The sequence below is a fragment of the Ascidiella aspersa genome, chromosome 6 (genome assembly GCF_963924565.1).
Source record: "Ascidiella aspersa chromosome 6, kaAscAspe10.2, whole genome shotgun sequence".
NCBI lineage: Eukaryota > Metazoa > Chordata > Ascidiacea > Phlebobranchia > Ascidiidae > Ascidiella > Ascidiella aspersa.
The window spans coordinates 10330571-10352275 of record NC_139452.1 but is presented as its reverse complement, the minus strand read 5'-3'; the positions used below and the strand labels follow the sequence as shown (position 1 = coordinate 10352275).

The 21705-nt window shown below is 37.3% G+C and overlaps 1 protein-coding gene and 1 non-coding gene across 2 annotated transcripts; both read right to left on the bottom strand.

The window, feature by feature from the left end:
• Positions 1-256: 256 nt before the first annotated feature.
• On the bottom strand, positions 257-18215 carry LOC146139648 (uncharacterized). The gene is made up of 28 exons (XM_083392503.1): positions 18092-18215; positions 17583-17686; positions 17390-17497; positions 16955-17182; positions 16166-16255; positions 15925-16016; positions 15274-15467; positions 14747-14864; positions 13960-14102; positions 13143-13263; positions 12408-12547; positions 11895-12008; positions 11743-11826; positions 11500-11566; positions 10770-10919; positions 9805-10093; positions 8850-8979; positions 8052-8136; positions 7552-7789; positions 6981-7243; positions 5909-6166; positions 4777-4983; positions 4190-4287; positions 3561-3740; positions 2854-3014; positions 1888-2044; positions 1246-1355; positions 257-955 (listed from the first exon to the last, which is right to left on the bottom strand). Exons 1-28 carry the CDS (start codon positions 18197-18199, stop codon positions 811-813), a joined length of 4182 nt encoding a protein of 1393 aa, XP_083248629.1. The 5' UTR covers positions 18200-18215; the 3' UTR covers positions 257-810.
• A 2005-nt stretch (positions 18216-20220) lies between these two features.
• Positions 20221-20295, bottom strand: Trnaa-ggc (transfer RNA alanine (anticodon GGC)). The gene has a single exon. It is a non-coding gene; the product is annotated as a tRNA-Ala (tRNA).
• Between the last annotated feature and the right edge of the window lie 1410 nt (positions 20296-21705).

Below are 21705 nucleotides of genomic sequence, written 5' to 3'. Positions count from 1 at the left end.
TATTCAACGTTTTTTTCCTAAAACAAAGCGGCTTTTTCGGCTACAGAGCATCAATAATAACAGCAACGAAACAGGTGAATAGCATTCAGCTAAAATCCTACAACAAACGAAGTATGTACAAAAGTCGAAAAGAGAAAGCAATCGTCATAAAATAAAGAAAACACCTTAGAAGAATACAGTCTAGTGGAGATGATACGGGTTCAAGTGGGTTTCGCAAACCAAAAACAGTCGGCCAATAAAAGACGCGACGTTGAGTCTAATATTGTCGATGGCGGCAGTTTTTGATTATTAGCAGAGTTCCGCCCCGCCCCTTAAGTTACACGGTCTTCCAAAGGAAACTATATATTACCAAATGCCACAATTAACGTCAGGTAATTAATGGTGGTGTATTCCGCTTTTATAATATCGCAGGTCATCGCTGAAAAACCTACGCCTAAAAATCTATGATCTGTATGCCTAACATGCTCAAATCAGTTTTGCGACTGCAGGTCGCGCATCGAGAAAATGTTTAAAAATATCTACATTACTAATAATACTCGTTCTGTAGCAATTTAAACATTTAGCACTTAAACATCTTACAACATATTCCCCGGGTTAGACGGAATAAAAATAACGTTTTTCGGGACACTACAGAACTCTGTAAACGGAAAATCGCTGATTGGTTCACACTTGGACGCAAATTGAGTTGATGCGAGTTTGCCTTTGTCAAAAATATATGCTGTGGCAGGCGAAATCTTTGCTTTGAAGTCTTAAACCCGTCAGCCATTCCAATCACAAAGCCGTTGCACCAAAGGCAGTAGAGTCGCTTTCCTAACGCGCGTTGGCGATGTGTTCTTCAATCTTTTTGACTAGGGAGGGCAGCGGCGATTCGCGGGGGGTCAGGCACGTATCCTCGCTAGGTGTCGCCACGTTGAGCAGCACTGAGAAGACGGCTTCCCACAAGGCGCGACTGGTCCTGAAAAAATATGAATTTTTACAACACTGGGTTATTTAACGTGGGGTTCGCGTAGTTCAAGTACGCGTGATAAATTGTCGGGTCGAAACATTTTCACTTAGTGATTTTGTACATGTACATTAAAATTAAGAAATTAACTTAAGAAGTTAAGTTAAGCTTGTAAAAATAAAATTTTGAAGCGATTTACCTATATTTTATTGTTTCACCCACAGGCTTTTAACCTGCATACCCCTCTTTTGAGTATTTGAAGTTAAAGAATTAACATAGGCTACTAGACAATAGCAAATTACCTGGGCAGTCGTAAAGTGATCTGCCACTCTCCCTTCTTTCCCCGCATGGTTTTCATGTAACTGTTAAAGAGCATGACGTGGATTGTACCGGCAATTCCGTACAAGTCGATCTGAATTAAAACGCAATCACAAAAACAGTTACGCTTGGAAAATAATGACAGGGTTGTCATTTTTTAGATAGTAATGATTTTATTCGGAACATCATACAAACTATAGGACGAAACCAAAAACGTTTTAGGATATTTGACCATCCCAGGGTCGGTGACCGTAAGGGCGTAAGGTTCATCGAGTCAGCTGCCCACCGTTTTCAACATAAGTTATGTAGCGCAAGAATATTGAAAACTTTTTAAGATTGAAAGAATACTTTTTCAACATAAAGAATGTGTTTTATAATTCATAGTTTAGTAGTACGTCTATCTAGCTCGAGCAATAAATCACCCTGAAGTTTGTTTGGGTTGAACCATTAATTTGGAAAACAGTAAAATGAAAGCGACTTCAGAAGGACTAGATCACAGTTGTTAAACACTGTATGTAAGTGTATCTCTAACAGTAAAATAACGAAGACTCTTGCAAAGTATTGGCGCGTGTTAAACTATCTCATAAATCTTCTACTATAGAGAATGCAAAAACGCGCCGACTCACGTGGTAGTTCCAGGGCAGTTTCTCCTGCATCTGGGTGCACACGAAGCCGCTGGTGCCGCAACTTTTCATGAAGGCGGTCGAGGAAGGGAAGGCGCTCATGTCGATGGCGCGCCCGAAATCGATCAGCTTCAGGTCGACGGATTGCTTGATTTGCGAACTCCTGAGGGGCGTGAAAAAATGAGACGAGTTAAAATGAGAAATGGTGGGTAAAAGAAGAAACGGGGCGTGAAATTCTAAGTTTTTTATTTTCTTGATTTGATACTATCCAATACAGACCGTGTCAAAGGTAAATATGGGATTCCTTTACATATCTTGTTTTTATTGCCGACTATATTCCTACGTAGTAGCCATGAGACGAATGCACACCAACTCCAAAATAAAAATCGAAGATCCCTGGTTAAATGCCATTATCATATAACCTAATTGCCCGCACTATCGCATGGGTAATTTAAGTAGGGCAAAACTTAAAAAAAAAAAATTCTGATTAAGCGAATGCTTTTTATAAATTGGCAAGCTATTTTGTTTCAGTTTGGTAAAAGCCATGGACCATTCAACAACATCACACCTAAAAACTCTCGGCAATTAGCATATCGAAATATCAGGTATGGTATCGGTAACCAACAAAAATGCTATTTATCAACAAAGACGACAAAAAATAGTTTGTTCAGAGTTTAAAGGAAGAACTGGTTTTCATTTTATCAAGCCTGAAACCCAATTCATAAGAGGGGAAATATTTGAATGTCAACTATGCGAGCAGCAATTTAAATCGTATATTCTTGGCAGTTTTCTTGCAAAAAATGTCTGTGGCAGTTCGCCCCAACTTACAGTTTTGTATCAGACAACCTTGTGAGGTAACGAAATAAAAAGCTATTTATCGGACAACCTTGGACAGCCTTAATTTTCGAAATACCGAGTATCGGTGACAAAATAAATGTTTTTATCGGACAAAACCTTGGCCAAACTTACAGTCGGTGCTCGTTAACCACGAGGAAGTTGTCCGGCTTGATGTCGCCGTGAATGATGCCGACGCTGTGCAGCGCGTGGACCAGGTTCATGATACGGATAGACATCGAGGCGACGTCTATGCGCGATAAGCTGGCGGCGACCGCGTGCGACGAAACCCAGTCCTGCGCCAATCAGAAAGCGGTTTTGTTTTGATTTGAATTTCGAAATTCGACAGGCGGATTTTTTTTATAATTGACGATGAAGGTCGACCTTTCGTGTCGATGTAGTGATAATTATTTTTAACATTTTTTAAGAACTCTCCGAAAAAAGTTATTAGATAGGCACACTCTCGAAAAAGATCTATAAATTTCTACAAACAGAATAGCCACCTGTTATTTGAGCCCGCATCGCTCTTTGAAAACTGTCATGTTTGTGCATGTACTCATTCTACTATCAGTCATAATAAGCACGAATGGCATATTTAGAGAAACAAAGTTACTCTGCTAATATATAAACTGTTGCTTCCAGGCATGGTAATATAAATCAAAAACAGCTCCTCTGGTAATTTTAATTCTATACCAACGTTTCGGCAACCTATGCAAGCCGCCTTCATCAGGGTGAATGACACTGAACGCTCGTACAATTGTACGACTCATTTTCCAACCTTCTGAATCATAGCTAGTACCTCAAAAACCAGAAACAACACACCGCATCGCTTTCAAACCTACCAAGAGCGTTCCGTTGGAGAGATACTCGCTCACAATAAAGAAAGCCTCGTCAAAGATCACCGTGGCCCTTTCCTCTAGAAACATTCCAAGGAATGAGGACTGACCCTGCTCGGCCAGTCTTCGACGAGTCTCGCCCAAAATGTGGGTCTCCCACGCAAGTGGTGGCTTCTGGTTCTGGATCTGCGAACGTAAATTATGTATTTTTGTCGTATCTCGTCATAGTAAGTATAACGTTTTATATATTATTACTTTTAATGTTATTAATATTTATTTAGAAAAGCAGGAGTTACGCTACAATAAGCGAAGGGTGGAGCCGAAGTTAAACGCTTTGGTTTTCGTTTCTTAAAAATGCGATTTGCGTGTTTTTATTGATTGTAGTTAATTTAGTTGCGTTACCGCCATCCGGTATAAAAACACATATGGTTGATGTAAAAAACAACGCAGGGTACCCCTTTTTCAATTCTATTGCGGGTTGACTTTTCAGACCTATGCCAGAATTTATAGGGAACTACAAGATAAAATGTAATTTTAAAAGGGTCAAAATTGAATACATGCAGACATTTATTCTAGGACACTTTGTGGCAGCCGAAAAGCCAAAACACGATTTTAGTTTTGGCAAATTACTGTACCTTGATGGCAACGACAGTTCCCTGTTCGGTGCGCGCTTTGTACACGTTGGCGAATCCTCCCTTTCCGACCATTTCCATTAGAAAGAACGTTTCGCATCCTACATTAAATTAACATGATCATCAGTTAATCACATAAAGTCAATTAGAAAAATATTACTGCCCTTAACGTATAAAACGCTGTGGCAGACAAAAAGCATGTCATAAAAATAAGATCGGCTTTGATGTTGTTTGCGTATTAACTTCTTTGTTGTTGTGATATTCTGAATAATTCTCATTAATCCGTTTTAATCAGTGGCGCCCTAAGTTAGAAATTCGAAAACCCCCACCTTTTTAGATTTCTGGATAGGCCCCTGGTTTTAATTAGCGTTTTTTTATCGTATGCGACGCCACATTAATATAAAACAGTAATTACAGGATTGTGAAAAAAATTACCTAAAATTAAAAGAAAATAAATTATAAGATTTACAGAACAACTGGCCAATACAGTCATAATAATCTAATATATCCCTAAAAGGCAATTAAACTGACGTACATTCAGCAACTTTCCGCATTTTAAACAAACAATCTAAAAAATCACAAACTCTTACCGAGACGCAGGTTGCAGCCCTTTCTCGCCACCGGGGTTTTTCCCTGTTCGCGAGTGACGTTTTGGTGCCGGACTTTGGCCAGTTGCCCCTGGACCACCTGGGGGTCCCAGGGGTCATCAACGATCAGCAGCTTCCCGGAGGAAGGAGCGGGTGAGGAGGAGACAGAAGGAGGGAGAGTCAGGTTCGGAGGTGCGTCCAAACGAAGCTCTAAAATTTATAACATAATTATGTAAGACTCAAGCAGGCAGACTTGGACAACTAGATTTATTGTAGCTTCTTAATATTAGATTAGAATTCAAATTCACCATTTCAGTTTTTCCAAATTAGATTAGAATTACCGAATTCTTGAAAAAACGAATTTGAACTGGAATTACATTTGATTATTTCACAATCAATTTCATTTAAGAATGTGAATGATAATTATGTGTGTGCTAATATTTTAGGCCTTTTAGCATAGAATATGCTTTTCAGACTGTGAAAATCACGTTTCAACCAAAGAGTTTGAACTCAAATTCTTTGTTTTGACTAAGAGAATAAAAATGCCGTTGGACAAACTAGTATTTTTGGTAAAATCCGAATTAGATTAGAACTAGAATTAGAATTAGAGGGCACAAGCAATTCACAAATTAGATTAGAATTAGAATTGACCGCACGTTGGTCTAATTCATTGAATTAGAAAACTAGAATTATTTCTAGTTGTCCAAGGCTGCAAGCAGGTAGTAAGACAGAATTCTGGAGTTTAGCGACTATTTCGGCCGAAGGATCAGCAAGTAAACCTAGGAAATCGGGCAACAAAATTATGCACCAGGCCATGCTCTCTCTCCCAAAACTAAAGTTTTGTATATTTTATACGTAAATGGAAAAAAAAAAACGGGCCAGTTTTACTAGGTTTTTGTCTGATTTTATCCCGCTTAAATGGACTATGCATACTATCCATGTTGCACTGCATAACCTTGGCAAACAAATTGTTTTAAATTCACCTATAAATGGCATATGCGATTTTCTATTATGTTCCTGATGGCGCCAAGCGTTTGTTGAAGATTTAATTTTTTTTTACAATTTTGACCGCTTATCTTTTACGTTTCCACTCAAGCCCTTACCACTGAGCAGACAACTCTCCCTTTTCTCTCACCCGTCTTGTCCTCTGGTATCTCCTCCATGGCGATACTGGTCGAGTGTAGGTCCTGGCAGAGCGCCTCCATCTCGTGTTCGTCGTTGGCGAAACGACCCAAGCCGCATTCCGGTTCGATCTGGACCAAACTGGTTTGAGGCAGTAGCATCGACGGTGACGGGCTGGCTTGAAATTCGACCAGCGACTCGCAACGCATCGACTCGTTCGGGGCGAATATGTTGAACTTGCCGGCGCTTGGAGGGGGCGTCCACGTTTGTTCTGCATTGAGGGCGACTGTTAGTTATATATTTACACAAACAGTATACCGCCAGTTTGTTAGCTATGCGTCGTGGTTTAGGCAAAATATTTAGCCTTATTTATCCAAAATTGCGATCAAATAAAAACAGAAAATTAAGATGTTTTTGAATAAAAACTGAAAAAAAGCATATAAACATTTTTAATAAGGTATATCGCCTAGCCTGAAATGTTGTAATTTAAAATTTGCTTTTCAATAAAAATATTAAGTTCAACCTATTTTCTTTGTTGAATACCGTGTATGAAAATACTTAACTTTGCATTTGTTGTGTTTTTTTAGGGATAAATTGTCACCAATGTATTTTGGTTGACTAATACTGCAGTTCGATGGGGACGCGATTAGTTTTTGTTGGGCAAGCCTTTTTATTTACAAAACCTATTCAGCAATTCAGAATATTCATATCCTGGGTCAAACCGGCTACCACTGTACATTAATAGGTTAATCTTGCCTTTATTCGACCATTTATTTCTTTTTATGGGAACCATGAACCAAATTAAGCTTTTTTAACTCGGCAACTGGTTGTCTATCTTGTCCAGAAAAAATATTTAAACTAATATACAAACATTTGTAAAAAAATATATATTCTCTAGTTTAAATTAAGGTATTCCCAATAGGTCAACATGTTAATCTTAATATGTAAAAATTTTTCCATTTTTTTTAATTCAAAAATAGTCGCCTCAATTATCAAGCAACTTTTTATCGATTTAAAACTGTGATAAACACAGCAAACCCTTCAACAATATTCACACTGTAACAAGAAGAATTTTGAAAACGCACCTTCCATTATTGAGCTTTCGGGGAAGCGCGAGTGCTCCGATTGATGGCTGTCCTCCGGAGTGTACTTGACAGCCGACAGGTCGCCGAGGACCGCTTGCGTCTTCTTCCGATGCACAGTGGGCGGATGCAGGAAGGACTTGGGAGCGTTCATTAAGGTCAAACCTCCCGCTCCTGCTGTTGTCATGGCAACGCTGGCATGCGACTCGGATGAAGCGAGTCGGGAGCGGGTCTTGTCGTACTCGTCGCTCGCCTCAAGAATCGGGCTGTGGAGGATAAAAAGTTTTTTTGCCTTGTTTTTGCTGGTAAATTATCTATTGGCAACATTTTAAAGTTAATGATTGTGGGGAAACATGCGCGAAACAAATGCGTATGATATTTGGTATACTGGAAAGACGCCAACAATAAAAAAGTGGCCATCGTTATAAAACGTGATGATCTCAAATAACTCAATTGCCAAAATGTCACGTAAGTTAAACGTTGTAGAATACCGGAACAAAAACTAAATGGTGGACACAAACTCATCGTTCAACGAACTTCTCTTATTTACAACTTCAACTATTTTCGGGCGCACCTTAGTTTCTTAGGTTCGGGCTCCGCATTGGCGAAGGCCGTCCTATCGCCACCCGCCAGGTGGGGCTGCTGGGCGTGCTCGGTTTCCATGGCAACTTCGTCACGCCTCAGCGGGTTTCTGATGACGTCGCCCTGCCAGTAGGTGGTGCTCTCGGCTGAGATCTTGTCACGGGAGGCGAAATTGAACTGCACCGATTCATCGAAGGCGGGGCGGTAAAACGCGCCGGGGGTCCCTGAAACTAGAATACACAAAACAGTGCATTGTGGTTTTCTTGATAAACCGCTGACTTGTTCGTTAAGGTCTAGCCGACACTAAGGTTTTGGCCGGAAAGTCTGTACATTTTTGCGCCTGGTATGTTTCAGGAAAGGTAGATATTTAACAAAACTTAAAATGCTGTCTATTTATTTCGTACTTTTTCTATACATTTGCATTTCTTCGATCTTAACGATAGCTAAATTAAAAAAAATACTGTTATAACTCTATTTTTTCACTTGTTTTACCTGCTTGCCTCGCTATGGTTAGATCATCTAGGAATGTTGATTCGGCTTCAACGATCGGTTGGACACCGGCAAGGAATTCTGCGTCCTGGCAAATAAAGACAAACTTCAAAAATCCAAGATGATATGTGCATTTTAGCCATGGTTTGCGATACAACACAACGCATTTAGCTAAACCTCGTGATTTAGTAAATGAATTAAGTTAATTAACCAACGAAGGTAACACTAAGCCTTTTGAAACCAAAGAAAACATTGGCATGGCCGAAAAGGATTTCCAAAAACAAATTTATTTATAAATTTTGTCTATTTTATCGTAGCAATGACGTTTTTGGTATCAGATTGGACGGCCGTACATTTTCGATAAAATAAGCAAGTGATGTTTACTTTTGCTTAGATCAGGGGTTCAACTTTTTTTACCGCGGACCCTTAAAATTTTTTTTTGCTTCGCATGGACCAGTGTAGGCAAGAAATTTTTAAATATGAAGTCATAAATTTACGTCATAATACAAACAGACTTCAGAAATTTGCTGCCTCCGGTCAAAAAAATGTGAAATGAAATGAGGTCTAAGTATATTCAGTGCAAAAACGTTTTACTTTTAATATAGCCTATTTTTTTGTTGAAAAATTGATTGCCTAAATATACGCTAATAGTTGAATTAGGCCTTCATGGACCCCCTAATACTAGTCCACGAACCCCCAAGGGGTCCATGGGCCCCAGTTTAAGAACCCCATGGCTTAGACAAACCAACAACTGTTTATTCATTACATAATATTCAAGGTAAACCACGAAAATCGTTTTACCTGGTCGCCTTCTTCATCTTCTTCCTCCTGGCTGTCAGCATCAGGATCCGCGAGCTCGAATCCGACTGCCGGTTGTAGGATCCCGGCGAGGTCCTTCCTCTTGGGAGGACTCACGTAATCTGGGGTCGGTCTGGCACAAAAAATAAGTTTAAGAGGTGTGCGGTCACCATACAACATTTTTTTTAAAAGCGCCAGGCCCAAACGTTGTGAATTTCTTTCTACAAATAGGCCGATGTATCGGTTTACCGATAATATCGGCCGATATTTGGCTTCTACCGATATGTATCGGTAAATGTAGGCCAATACTTTGTCCGATATTTTAGTCCGAAAATATGACATGATTTTCCTATACAACAAACTAGTTACCCATTTTTTTGTTTAAAAACAAATTGGGATTTAGCATCACGCCAAGCTAATATGCAAAATAATTGTTTAATTATAATCAATAAATGTATATAAACTAAAAAGTAATTTGGATTTTATTTTATTAATTCAAGTTATGAACAAATTTTAGTTATATAAAAAAAATCGGTATCGGTACCGGGTATCGGTTGACAAAATCGTAAAACATCGGGTATCGTCGGTCAGTTTTTATGGCCAAAATGTATGATAAACACAGCTATTACAGGCAGGAGAACAGCGTGGAAAAGATGAAACCGTCTGATTCATAATAGGCCCTGTAAATTGGCATCTATTGTTTGTAATAAGATTTTCATATACCGATTGTCAGTTCATAAAAGTTTGACACGCAAAAAAAGAAGTAAAGAAAATTACAACCTTTGACGCATTTTGTTTCACACCAGCATTATAGCGCGATATTTCGGCAAACTATCTAATAAAACAGCCAAAAATATCAACAAATACCGATCCCCGAAACATATTTTAGCAAAACGTGAAGCGCCAAATCTCCCAAAGTCGTCCCGAGCTACATCCCGAAAAAAGAAAAATAACTCACATGTTTTCCGAGTTGTCCGACAGGTCGAGGTTCGCGCCGTCCTGGAAAATAGGAAAGCTGGCGGGCGGCGGGGCCAAGTTGACCGGTGCCAGGGAAATCGACCCCTCGTCGCCGTCATCGTCACAGAAAATGGCGAAGTTGGTCCGAGGGGCGGCCCCGGGTTGCGTCACCGGCAGAAGGGAGATTTGACCCTCATCGTCGGAGGGGGGTCCGTAAGACGTCATGATGCTGGTGGCCGGGGTGGCCATTTGACTTGGTAGCGGCATCTGGAACATGTCGTCTACTGTGCCTGCGGACAAAGTGCGACGAGAATGTATGAAGTGTGTTGTTTTTACGAGGCATGCTGTGTTATTGAATATGTACAAAAATCCCGTACCTGCTTACTAAACTTTCCGCGTGATGGAATATAGGGCTGCTTTTATTTTTTATGTACATATATTTAGAAACGACTTGTCCTTATATTAATCAAACTTCCGGTGTAATTTTATGCTTTAAACTAGCGCGTTAGTTTTTCTAAAGCGGGTTGGATTCTCATTTTTTGACATTTCAGGTCAACAACAACAGTTTACCGTGTATGAAACAAAATGCTTTTATTATTACATTTATGTGACTTTATGTGAGATGAAACAATTGACAGTGTTCTAACTTGCGGTCACAAAGCGACACAGTAAAAAGTCTGTGCGAAAATTGCTACAAAAATGAGGACCTGGCGAACAAAAAATGTTGGAGTAACGCGCCTGCAGTTTGAGAGCAACGAGAAACAATACAGTACTGTTGTTTAGCAATTTTCACAACTTTAATAACTTTAAAACACATTTGCTGCATTCGAACACAGTGTTAATCGCAAGCTGCCCTTAAAAGTTAATAAGCTTGTTTAAAACAAAAAGTCATCATGGCGTATTCTTTGAAGCTGTAAAGCCATAGCCATAGAAGTATAAATAAGTGAAGTTCATACGAATACTAACTCATAGCGGCCTTGGTGTTAACGGTGGGCGACGGTTGGGCAAGTCTTGAGTGATTGAGAGAGCTGTTGACCGAACCAACACTCTCGTTTCGCCGCAGAGACAAATTTTCCGACTCGACGATCGATGGAAGGGGAACTTCCTTTACTGCGTCTGAAGCGAAAAACACAAACTTAAAAAGATCAATACACTCTCATTACAGTAACTTTTTACGTCGCGACCGATTGCGACCATTTATTAGTTTTATAGCTCATAATAAGATTTGGCGACAAAAAGAAATAACAAGAAGCAGGAATGCAATTTAATCCCTATGTAATTCTGTTAGAACTCTAGTAATAACAAACGTAGTATTGATACTTTACGTTAGCTACTTTACTACTAGGTTCAAGCAATTCAGAAAAATATGCATCAGTCATATAAAATTAATTAAATTAAATTGTATGTTTAAATATGTTGTTGTGGTTTGTATTTTTCTCAGCCAACAATGCAATCTCTTATTAAAAGTGTCCATCTTGAAGAGCTCCGCGGTCTACAAGTGAATTGCACCGCACAGGTAAAGAAGCACTGCTCTAAAACTAGTTCAACTATGATATGCATGTTTTGAAAATATTTAATCGCAAGTCATCGGAAGATTACAAAAAAAACACTCATGTTATCTATTTACCGGAGTAGTGATGAAGTAGTTCTACTTAACATAAGCGGCGTAAATTGCACGTTATGTGTAATAAGTTACCTTCCATGTGTAGGTTTTCCCGGCTGAAAATTGCCACCTCTTCCTTAAAGTCGTGGAATTCAGATTTCTGAAAACATAGTTGACTATGAAGTAAAACTTTTTAGGTATAGTTTTGGTTTCACTTTATTCGGTTGCGTTTTTTAAGTTTCCAACCTTTATCTAATCAAACCAAATCAGTATTTTATCATTAGATGAAATACCACTTGAATAGCTCTAGGATTAAGCTTGGAAATAGTTAAATACCTCTGGACGACCGTAGGAATCGCTGTGGAATTCAGAGGACTTTAAATCGCGTTCGCCTGACTCCCGCTTAATTTTAAGAGGTTCCTAAAAAAACAGAAGATAATGAATTCGAACGTTGTTCATATGTTTCCTTTGACAAGTAAAACAACTACCTGTTGTTTGATTTGACGAAGCTTCGAACACACGTTTTGAAGCTTGACCGTCATGTCGACGTCAGGCGATGATGTCATACTTTGTACGTTGTTAGTCCCGGTAATTTCTGATCTCTGCGCGACATTAAACTGGGGTAACTAATAGCATGTACATTATACAATTATACATATTTCTAGCAAACTACACAATCAAGGCTGTTCGATTGTGCCAACGAAATCCTAACCTACATGTAATTGCCAAATTTAGATAGATCATGATAATGAAAGTATTCGAACAATGTTCTCAACGTCATGTTACGGTCGAGCAACCAAACCATAATTATTTCTTGTTATATTTATAAGCTCTGATCACAAAATTGGACATCTAAAATGCTAAGAGGTTGGTCATTTCTTGCGAAAATAATATAACTTAGAATACACAACAAAGCGAAGTCTTTAAAATTTGCTTAAAATCGATCGAAAACTCAAGAACGCTTTTTGTTTTTATGATAAACAGCGATAATACTTTTGAACAGCCTCGTCACTACGAACCTCGTCTTTGATCATGTGAATGAGGTGCTGGAGTTGTTCCTCCCTTCTTTGAATCTTCATCTTCATTTCAATCTTCTCTTGTCTAAATTCTTCCTCCTGTAGTCTTCTTGCCTCCAGTTCTCCTGGAAAAGTAGTAAAAAGGAAAATACTATTACCCAACTTGGCAAAGAAAATAGGAATGCTGTATATTTGGAATTTGTAAAATATTTGGCCTGTGTTTCTGTTGTAGATTTTGCCGTTTTTAGCCAAATTAGTAACGAGCAATTAAAATGGCAAAAAAACATATTTTTCTACTCTTTTTATATAAATTTTTGGGTATGCCAACTGACAGTCAAACTTATATCGATCAAAATAACAACAAAGAGATACACTTTTTTGCTATAAAGACACATTGAATTTAAGTTACCAAAATAGATTGCAATTAATGTAAAATTATTAATATCTCCAACAGAAAAAATAAATATATTGTATATTTGGAATAATAAGTAAAATAATTGGCCTATGTTTCTGTTGGAGATTTTGACATATGGAGCCCCAGTAACAAACAAAAAACATTTTTCTGCTTTTTTTATGAAATTTAGGCATTCCACTTGACACTCAACAGATTTCGATCAAAATGACAACAACTAAGAGATACACTTTTCTGCTGTAAATTAAAGACACATTAAACCTCATACAATTATTTGCAGTTAGAAATGCCATTTAAATCAAGCTCACTCTCAATCCTCTGTTTTTCCTCTTGCTCACGCTTTCTCTTCCTCCAATGAGCAGCCATCACTTCCTCCGGTTGAAACTCGCCCATCACGGAGTAGATCTTGCTCACCGGATACATCGGCTTCTAAACAGACCATCGGGCCTTTTATTAGTGGCAACTGGCAAGCATCGACCGTGTTGCACTTTATAGTTGGTTTATCGACTTAGCTATTTAAAATGTCGACTTAATGTAGTCTGTTTTGATTGGTCAGTAAGCAGTACTGAATATCGAACCTATTGTATCGACACTGGTTATTTACAAATATTTCAAAAGGATCAAAAGAAGACAAATAGCGTTTTATTAAAACAGACCTAGATTGGGGGCATGGGACTGGTTTTAAAGCCAACTAACATAAATAGACTAACTTATCTCTAACGCAAGTCTCTGTGTCGAGCAATATTTAGTAAGCAAGGACACTGATTTCGGTGTACAGTACACTGTACAAAGGACACCTCACCAAATTCAATCAAAACAGACAAACAAAGCTATTTCCTAAATGACTTATATTCATTGAAAGTCATTTCACTCAAAAGAGCGCTTTAGGTATTTCTAATTTCAAAAGATTTTGCAATCACACTAAAATGAATAACTTTGTCCTAAAAAAGTTATTTGGAAGTCATGTCATTTATACGAACTACACAGCTAGGTTATAAATTGCCACAGAAAAGTCTATTACCACCCTAATAAATCTACATATACCATATTTTGCTTGCAAAAAACAGCTTCACGGTAAACATGCAGCAGGTAGCCGAAACAACATAATTGGGAAATCAAACGTACGATATTGGTGTCCTTGTCGCCCCAGCTTTCGCGAATCTGCTTGTGGAAGTCGGATTCAGCGAACGAGCTCGCTTTTCTGTCGGTAAGGATTCGCTCAACGTTGGGACAGACCTTTCTAGACGAAGGAGGACAGATGGCGGATCCTGAAGAAAAAACGTGCTTAGTCAGACGAGGAAACAACGCCGCTTAAAAAGCAACAGGCGGAAGGCGATTTGAAAAGCGTGGTCATGTCAAAACATACCTTTTGTGAGATTTATCACGATAAAAATGTTTGTCGTAGTTACAAGTGGCTTTTGTACAATATTATACATCTATGGATGGCATTTTGGCAAGAAACAAAAGACAAATTTTGGTACCAGAGGGGATAATTAAGTCGGTGGGGTAACATTTGTGTACAAAAAGTAAGCAAGCCTTAACGTATTTGTTATTCCAAAAGATATCGCAATCACACTAAAATGAACTATTTTGTGCTAATTGCGTTCAATTTTGTATTAACATATCAGCGCTTCTTGACCGGGGCGCCACGAGCAAAAGTAAAAATAATTTGATTTATAAAACATATATTTTTTTACTTTTCTATTCGACTAATCTCATTAATTCCACAGTACTTTCAAGATATGCAACTATGAAGCCTATGTAGTTAAAATATGCCAGCAATTCAATAGAAATACCGGTAAACTCGAAGAAATTTGCGCTCGCTTCGTTGGTGCGCCGCCACGTTTAAAATGTCTCCACTCTCCAGGTGTGCGCTGAAGTAAAAGGTTAAAAAACGCTAACTTATACTGACCATTGCCGCTTGTATCTGGAGTGGTCTCTTGGTAGATGGCGAAGGAAGGTTGCTGTTGCTGCGTTGAGCGCGAGGCAATGCCCGAACTCAGGGTGGTCGATCTCGCTTTTTGTACAACCTGTTAACACGTTAGTTAATTGAAATTCGTTTTTCATCTGTAGCATTCCTGATACTGTTCAAAAAGCGCATTAACAGGTGATTCGAGAAAATATTTTGGCGTAATTTTCGTATCGCAAGTCAAAAATGTTGTTTTTCGTGTTTTCCAAAGGAATTCTTCTCTTTGTAGAAAAAGCATCAAACGGGATTCAGCGTTTTTTAAGACAGCGAATTAGTGATTAAAGTTCAATTAGATTCTAATTGAAGGGCTATTAAATTAAAAAACTTTTACGAACGGCACAAATAGATATGGTGAATAGTAAAATATACAAATATACTTAAAAAAAATCTAAACAAAAAACGGGGTATTGTCAAGTAAATTTGTTTATTTTACTATCCACTCCCGAAAAAATGAAATTTAATCAACGTACTTTTTTGCCTTTCCACGCTTTTGGATCTTGTGGGAAGTTTTCTTTGCATGCCTTCTTAGCGTCGGGGATGTTGGACCACTTGCCCACCGGTAACCCTGGGTCGTTCGTCTGATCGTCGTCCTGGTAAATTCGGAGCTTGCCGTTCTGCTGTGGCTTGGGCGGCGCCTGAACGGGCTGCTTAAAGGCCACTGGACCTGCGGTGTGCATTGGAAAATTTCACGAAAAGCTTTGTTTTCATTAACGAAAACGTATTGTAAGCAAAAACAGGTTGATCAGACGTACAAATTGTTGATTTGTGACAAATTATGGTAAACACTAGGGTTGGATCGGATATTTTTAGAATCCGGATAACAGATATATCCGGATATTTGTACTTTAACCTAACCGGATAGTTATATCTTTTTTTTAACTTTGTCAAAAATGGACTGATAAGTTGTAAAAACGAACTGAAAACGTTACTAAATGTATTTTTCCGGATATCAATTAGCAAAAACTCCCTCGGTTAAACGGTTAACCATCCGGAAAGTACAACCCAAGTAAATACCAACGACCGATAATTGCGTAAAACAGACACCTTAAGTGATTTACAAAATAGCATAAAAACAATTTTTACATTGTACATGAAAATCGGATATCAAGTCACCAACATACCGGTACTAAGAGCTTGTCCAGTTCGCAAAGTCCCAACTTGCTTTTTTGCACCACGGCCAGACAAATCACCAAGTGCCATCCTTTGGTCTCTGCTAAAAAAACTTTAGTCACATTTGGAAAAAAAATAAGTTTCTGTCACAGCTTTACAAGGCAGGAAAACAAATCAATTGGTTAATGCATTTTCGTTTCACCACTGCACTTGCTTATTTAATCACTTAAATTTTTTTTGTTCTGAACTAACCCTAAAGTTGTTGCAGGTTCAGAGCAGTCTTCCATTAATACTTGCTCAACTTGTTTTGCTGAGGCACGGGCAACTCTCATCTGAAAGGCACTGGAAAAGCAGTGTTGTAAGCTACATTGTGCAACTTCATACCATATTACAAAAGTTAGCATAAATCAATCAAGGGGGACAATAAGGTAGAAAATAGTTAAGTTTATAAAACCGTTGTTTTTAACCTCTTTAGAACCACCGAACAATTTATGCATTAAAATAAATTTGCGAAACACCAAACAAAACTTTATAATAATAAATTGAAACAAACAATTTATTCACTTTCGTTTTTTAGTAAGATATTTATCTCACTGATACAAAACGAGTATCATCATTACAGAACAATAAAAGTTATAAGTTAGGCAAAACACAAGGGAACCGTCAAACTTGTGATAGTGGATAATTACTTGAATAAAACAAAAGCTAGTTACATCCATTGTGTTAAATCAGTAATTTTCGACCAGTGTTCCATAGAACATTAGTCAAGTTAATAAATTTCTTGTGGAATATCTACCCGACATTTTTTTCAGGGAACACTAGTGTTTTCAGGAACATATATTTGCAGTAGAAATTAACTAGATTATTTTTATCCAACATTTTTGTAAAGTAAGATACATGTGCAAAATTGTTTCTATACAGCTGAAAAAGGTAAGACTATAATTTTTTTTATATATTTCAATATATTTCATCAATTGTAGAAATCATTATTTTTATTCCAAAATAATTTTTGAATACATTGCAAAAAGTGGCACAACTTACTTTTTCATTTTTGCAAGGTATTCAGCTGGTTGAGCATTGTTGGTCTCTGCCAAACTGTACACCTGGTCAGCATTTTTGTATTTTCCATACTTCTCGAAGTCTTCAGCCCATGCAACATACATGGTTGCACACTTGGTTCCAATTCCTTCGCTATTCATAAAAGCGTAGCAAGGTTCTCTCTGTATCTGTGCCATTGTCAGCCAGGCTCGGACATAACGAGGATCGTTTCTACACAATTTGTACACAATATGTAATGCATATTATAATTATACATGATGATGGTCTGTTGCCTGCAAGCATAGAATATGTTTTTATTAAAAAATAAATAAAAAAATGAATAAGATACTTCTGAAAACAGAGTGCTTGTATGTATTATATACTTACCTTAAACAAAATGATGTTGTGTAAGGCATTTATTATTGCAAGCACACTTACTTGTATCGCTCTGAGCCGTGAAACTTTTTGATGTACTTCTCCAACAACTGCTCATAGCTTTTGTTTGTTTCACCGAGTGGGAAATGTTGCTGGGTCCAATTAAGATACCTTAAAGGTAAAGTTATTTTTTTTATATTAAACCATACACAAGAGCTGATAGGTAAGTGGGGACAAAAGTCAACATTAAATTCACCTATCCCATGCATCCAATGGATCTGTAGAAGTCTCACCAGCCAAAATATCTTCTTCAAGCTTTTGACGCTGCAGTTTCAATTCCTTTATGTCCTTTTCTGAAGGCTATAAAAGTGTTCAAGTATCTTACTATTTAAACTATATATTCAGAAATGTCAACAAAACTATTATGTCAATTAGGCTAAAGCTAGGCAAAAAAGAGGCTATTTAATCGGATCGCTGTTTTACACTTGCACCAATACGAGATTATCTATTGATTTGGGTTAGGGCTTGGTTGTTGGTATTATTAGATTTAATTTTCCCATTCTTGCATAATGTTAATGACTCTTTCAGAAAGCGATTTAAATTACTTTGAAATCGCTTAGCCGATTAAATAGCGACAGGATGGGCCTATTTGACAGGGTCGCTCTTTTACGCTACTTAGTGATTATGTTAATTTTAACTACTTTGGTGCGTAAGTTAATAGCCTCTTTCAAAATTTTTTTTCGGTTATATGCAAAACAAACAAACCTGAAGAGCAGCTTTCAGCAAGCTTACATTTCTTCCAGATCGTATAGGCTGGACATTTTCCTTACTTGCCTCCCACATAACGTCGGTTGCTTCAGTTGATACATCCATTATTTTTCACTTGTTGCTCAACAGAATAGCACCTTATGCTAGTTACTCATTTCACAGAAATTATTAAAGCAAAGTTATCATATTCTGAAGAAGTAAAATTTGAGGTAATGCACACTACACATAAAACCATATATATATAATTGTTTTGTAGACAAGTGGTCAATGGTCATAAATAAATGTATAGTAGCCTAATTCAAAGAATAAAAATATTTATAAAAAATAATTGTAAAAAATGTGTTAAAATTTGTGATAAACACCAACAAAAAAAAAAAGAGGTCTGATTTACCACTGTGAAAAATATGGCAAGTACTCATGAATTTTTTTAACAAACCCAACTTGCATGCTGATTTTCTATATGTTTCACTACTGGGGTGACATTCTGCATTTCATGACACTTCACCTTGCAAGAATGTGTTTTTGCACACCTTAGGTTCAAAATATGACAATTTCACTTTTTTGCGATATTGAAGTGCGCAATGTATACAAATTCAGGTGTGCACACAAATTTCTCAATTAAAAACATTGTGTGTGCACCTTTCTCGCAAAATTGTTCTTTTGGGAACCTGGTGAAATGAAAGGTCAGTGTTTCTTTAGAGGGTTGCTGTGTTTTAAAAGAGAGAATGAAAATAATATTTTTTTTTCTGTAAGCGGAATTCGTTTGAACAGTTGAATATTGTGAGTGTGAAATTTAACTGTCAGTCGCCTTTCGTTTATTGCAGAACAATTTAATCCAACTTGCGTCAATGTTTATATTCATAACAAAATGCAGATAAGGTGGGGTGCACCTTTGAGCCGCGCTTTTTGATGTATAATTTTTTCGCTTGTCTAGATCTGCCACATTCTAATGCTTTTTATAATTATATTAGCCCACAAAACATATAGTATTGGCGGATTTATTAAAATGGGCATGTTTACAATCCTACAACTTCAACAAAACCAATGCACAATATTTGTTTTTTAGTGCAAGTTAGCATTTAAGCAATGGAAGCGCTAATATATTTTTTGAGCAATGGTCTAAAATACAACCACAGCATTAAACAAATAATTGAATTAAGTCACAATATTTGGGTACTATTTAATAATATCAATTAACCTATCCTAACCCAAATAATATTTGTTGTGGTAGGATTCTATGCCAGAGACATTTTTTCCCACTTAGCAATTTCAAAACTGTATTAAAACATTTATCATATTTCTAGAAACCAATGTCATACAAACCAAATTAAAACTATGGACGGTATAGCCTATTAAGAGTTGCAATTTACTCCAGAACAACAGTTATAAGACAGGGAACAAAATACCTTCTTTTACGTCTTCATTAACCTAACAGTCGACATGTTTGTCCGAATATAAGGAAATACAGCGATATAAAAGAAACCTACACGCAACTCTCAATTTTTAAGTTTTTATGCTTATATTCAATATTAAAAAACATATCTATAATGCTGCATTTAAAATTGCCGCCCCTAAGAAAAATCAAAGAAATTACGTCATGGCTAGTCTCGCATCAGCCGGAATCATTCAAGCGCAAAATAATAGAATGTTAAAAAATGGATAAATGAGAAATGAAACATCATGTAAAATTTTAAATTTTTTTGCCATGAAATAATTTAAAAGGTACTTTTTAAAGTAAATTAATTTAAAAATAAGTAACTTCCAAAATATTAAAGTTAAGCTAACCCTAAAATTTGAACGGATACATACATAAGTTTATAACAACCCAGTACAAAACGAATAAGGTTGGTTATGTCAGAAACTTGTAACTGTTGAGATATAGCGTGTTTCTTGTATAATTTACCTCTGATTGTTATCAATGTATGCGCGATGTTTACTTTACTGGTAGTTTCTGACATAATTTAGGATATCAATGTAACATCGACATACAATAACCTACACCCAAAGGTGCTCAAGTAACGCGGCTTTCAATAAAGAAATAATCTAGTATACCGAAAGCCATTGCAGACTCTTTACCGAATCTGTCGATAAATGATGCAAGCACAGTGCAGACTAGAAGAACAACTAGCCTGCAGTGAGGTTCGAACTCACGACCTCCGGTCAAGCCGGGACCGTCGCTCTACCAACTGAGCTATGCAGGCTCAGAAGGGAACGAGTAGAGAAACAACCATACGCCAAAGCTTGCTCAATCTGTTAGTACAAGCAACCTCAATTGAAGGGGATTCACAGTACCATATCATTATCCAATGAAACATGAACACACATATGTGTGTTTACAACTGAAATCTAGCCCTTCTGAATCTGCTTTTTGACCAACGATTACGGCTTACATATCATTAGTATACCGAAAGCCATTGCAAACTCTTCACCGAATCTGTCGATCAATGATGCAAGCATAGGGCAGACTAGAAAAAAAACTAGGCTGCAGTGAGGTTCGAACTCACGACCTCCAGTCAAGCCGGGGCCGTCGATCTACCAACTGAGCTATGCAGGCTCAGAAAGGAGCGAGTCGAGAAACAACCATACGCCAAAGCTTGCTCAATCTGTTAGTACAAGCAACCTCAATTGAAGGGGATTCACAGTACCATATCAAGAAATAATCTAACCATTTAAAGACTTCTGAAAAGGTATAAATTTTTTTCATACTTTCGAATGATATGATAGCCAAGACAAGGGCCTGAATACGCCCTTTTTAAAGGATTTTTCTTATGAACACTTAAAAACACCAAACATCCTTTTTTTGTAATTTGGCGTTTTCTTACTTATGTTTTAGAAGAAATATATTTTTGTGTCACTCTTTGGCATGAGATCTAAGTTGAGTCAAATCATTTTCGACGAAAGAATGAGGTAATCTTTTTTTTTATTTAAAAATGTAAAGAAAACATCAATTGTTTAGGGTGTTAATTAATCTGCCCCCCGAAAAAGTTGTATGTATTTTTTGCTGTTCCTCCTGCACATGCTTATAGGCTATATAAGAGTTTAAATTCTTTAAAGGTAAAACTCTATTTGTAAAAAATATTTTTTCCCCTGTTGGCGATGAAAACATGGTAGACCTAAAGCAAACACACATGCAGCTTTAGCATACAATGTGCAACCTACCATGTAACCTATTGCTGCGACAATTAAGGTTGATAATAAAAAGCTCTTTAGAAACCCTGCATAAATTGAATTTCACGAACGTTTATAGCTTATTAGGAGCTGGCCATCCGTTAAGCAGAAAGTAAAAGTGGAGTTACATGCTTTTTGTGATTCTTTCTTTGATCTTTGCAAATGGAGCTCCATTTATGAAAACAAACAATCTTAAAACCGTTTGCGTTTTGCGTTAAATATTTTCCAATTTTATATTAAAACTTTCGGTTTGCTTTTCCGCAAGAAACTTTCGGACAGTATAACGAGCGTTGCTTTTAATAGTGGCAATTGTGTTTCGCTCATAGTCTTTTAAACCTTTTAAATAACTTGAGTACCCACAGGAAAACGTTCTGCGGTTCCTAGGGGACCTTCATGCTGTTCAGCTAATAGGCCTACAACATATGTCTGCTTATTGTCGAACA

Coding starts and splice junctions, on each gene's coding strand:
- LOC146139648 (XM_083392503.1), bottom strand. CDS start 18,199: ATGGATGTATCAACTGAAGCAACCGACGTTATGTGGGAGGCAAGTAAG. Junction 17,687..18,091: donor TGCTGAAAGCTGCTCTTCAG/GTTTGTTTGTTT, acceptor ACACTTTTATAG/CCTTCAGAAAAGGACATAAA. Junction 6,167..6,980: donor CGAAAGCTCAATAATGGAAG/GTGCGTTTTCAA, acceptor CCCTCAATGCAG/AACAAACGTGGACGCCCCCT.